The following is a 2,078-nucleotide window of genomic DNA, read 5'->3' on the forward strand; positions in this document are numbered from 1 at the left end:
ATATATATATATGGATTTATTGGTGCCATTTTAAAGGTAATATATATTCATTTGCCTAGCTTAAAACTGATGAAAAAAATATCAATTTATAAATCTTGAATGGAAGTATTCGCAATTGAAGGAGATGAGGTTGCCTGATTTCAGAAGTAACAATGTAACACCACCTGACTTCTTTCTTTTTAGCACTTTTGTTTTGTTGTGTTGCAATGTTAAACTCTGAAACTTTTAAAACTAAAACTGCCTGTCTGTCTGTCTGTCTTTCTTTGTCTCGCTCTCTATCACTCTTTCTCTTTCTCTCTTTCTTGCTCCTCAATCTCTCTCTGTCTTTCTATTTTCTCAATCATCTCAAACTGATGTACTCTTTATATATTTATCTCTCTATTTTCATCTTTGACCTCTGTCTCTCTCTCTGCATTTGTTAGCCATATATAAGACTAATATGAGAGAGGGACATTTTTATTTTTTTTTCAATTTTCTTATTTCTCTATAATATAATTTGAAAGCGGAAAATTGAGGAAGGGTTAGTGAAGTCACCTTATTATCTCTTACATGTCTGCTCGTTTCAATTTTAAAGAAACAGTTTGCCTTGAATTTTCTAAAATTTTCCCGCTCCAAAAATATTGCTTGCGCTCAGATACTACTACATCCCTGTTCACGGTTTAAATTTTGATGTCTTCTTTATGCCACAGGTGATCTCTGCTGCGACAATGGCTAAGCAACCGTACCCAAACCAGGGCATGTACCCACCTCCAAATGAAGCTCCTCCTCCGTACCCTCATCCACAAGGAGCTGCTGTAAGTTGGAAAGTCACAGTTTTGATATTCTCTACCATCTGTCCGTGGGACCGGTGTCTGGGGGGTAGATATGGCGCTTCGGAGTCGCGTGCTGAAGACCCAAATTCAAATTCCCTAAGGGGAGAATTTTAATCGAATATCTCGGTCTTTCTACTGGGATATGGTATCCATTTCAACTAAGGTAGGCCCTTACTTTGACGGTCAGGTTTGAAGCCCACCTTCTAAATTATCCAAATTATGTTAATGGGGGCGTAAAAACACCCAAACAATTTTAAAGAAATATTGTCAGCAGGTGACTAATCAGATCCACTGCACTGGGACAGAAGATACACATGATAACAAACCATCTACTGTTGGAAGGATAGGCATGTCTGCCGAGGTTTGCATGTGATCATTGTTGGGAGTATGTTTGGTTTTTCTGTTTGTGTTGGGATGTTAAACTCAAGTAGCTGGTGGTTGAAGGGCACCACTAGCTTGTCTTCCTTCTGTTTTAACTCTTTTGTTTCTGTCCCTCTGTCGTGCTTTTTTCCTACACTCAATGACCGTTATTGTTTTGATGTCCTTCTAATCTCTTTAATCTTGCAAACAAACAATTATCCAAACTAAATTAAATTAAAGTTGTTAATTATTGAGACAAACTGTGATGAAATGAAGTTATGTGATAAATTGTTAAAAAACCCACAAGAACAGCCGTGCAATGGCATATTTGTGTTTGTAAAAGTGCTTTGATTGTGATTTGAAACTTTAAAAAAAGATTTTTAGTTGTACTTTGATGGCACAAGGGGCCAAGAATGCAGAAATAGACACACAAAGTTGTTGGTTTAATATCAGTTCCTTTAATTTGATTGAAAATGTTTGACAGAGAAGTGAAGTTTCAGGGCCTTGTTGGATGCGGAAGTCCCAGAGGTTGAATAGCTAGATAGATTGCCAGATTACAAGAAGTTGCTACCAACCCCCCCCTCTCCCCCCTTTAATGTTAGACCCATTTTGGATTTGGAGTCAACTGTTACGTCCCTGATGCTTTAAGCCTAACTTCATAGCCTCCCCCCCCCCCCCCCTTCTCCCTCTTTCCTTTTTTATGTTAGGCCCACTTTTGAAGTAACCGTTTGTGTGTTTGATGCCTCTAAGCTCATACCCTTTCCTTTTATCCCCCCTTTCTCACACACACTCTTTGCAGGAGACCCATGTGTGAAATGAACGTTTTTTGTATAGTGGGGTGTATCATTTGAACAGCTCAACTAAAAACCTCTCTGTCTCTCTCTCTCTCTCTCTCTCTCTCTCTCT

General features: G+C 38.6%; 1 protein-coding gene across 1 annotated transcript in view; it reads left to right on the forward strand.

Annotated features, from left to right (window-relative positions):
* Positions 1 to 2,078, forward strand: part of LOC101852218 — a gene marked incomplete in the record, with an annotated part of 13,856 nt that overhangs the window by 2,661 nt on the left and 9,117 nt on the right. The window contains 1 exon segment of the mRNA XM_035973254.1: positions 690 to 794. Coding sequence (XP_035829147.1) covers positions 708 to 794 — 87 coding nt within the window.

Source organism: Aplysia californica, unplaced genomic scaffold (assembly GCF_000002075.1).
Source record: "Aplysia californica isolate F4 #8 unplaced genomic scaffold, AplCal3.0 scaffold01082, whole genome shotgun sequence".
In the NCBI taxonomy this organism is placed as follows: domain Eukaryota; kingdom Metazoa; phylum Mollusca; class Gastropoda; order Aplysiida; family Aplysiidae; genus Aplysia; species Aplysia californica.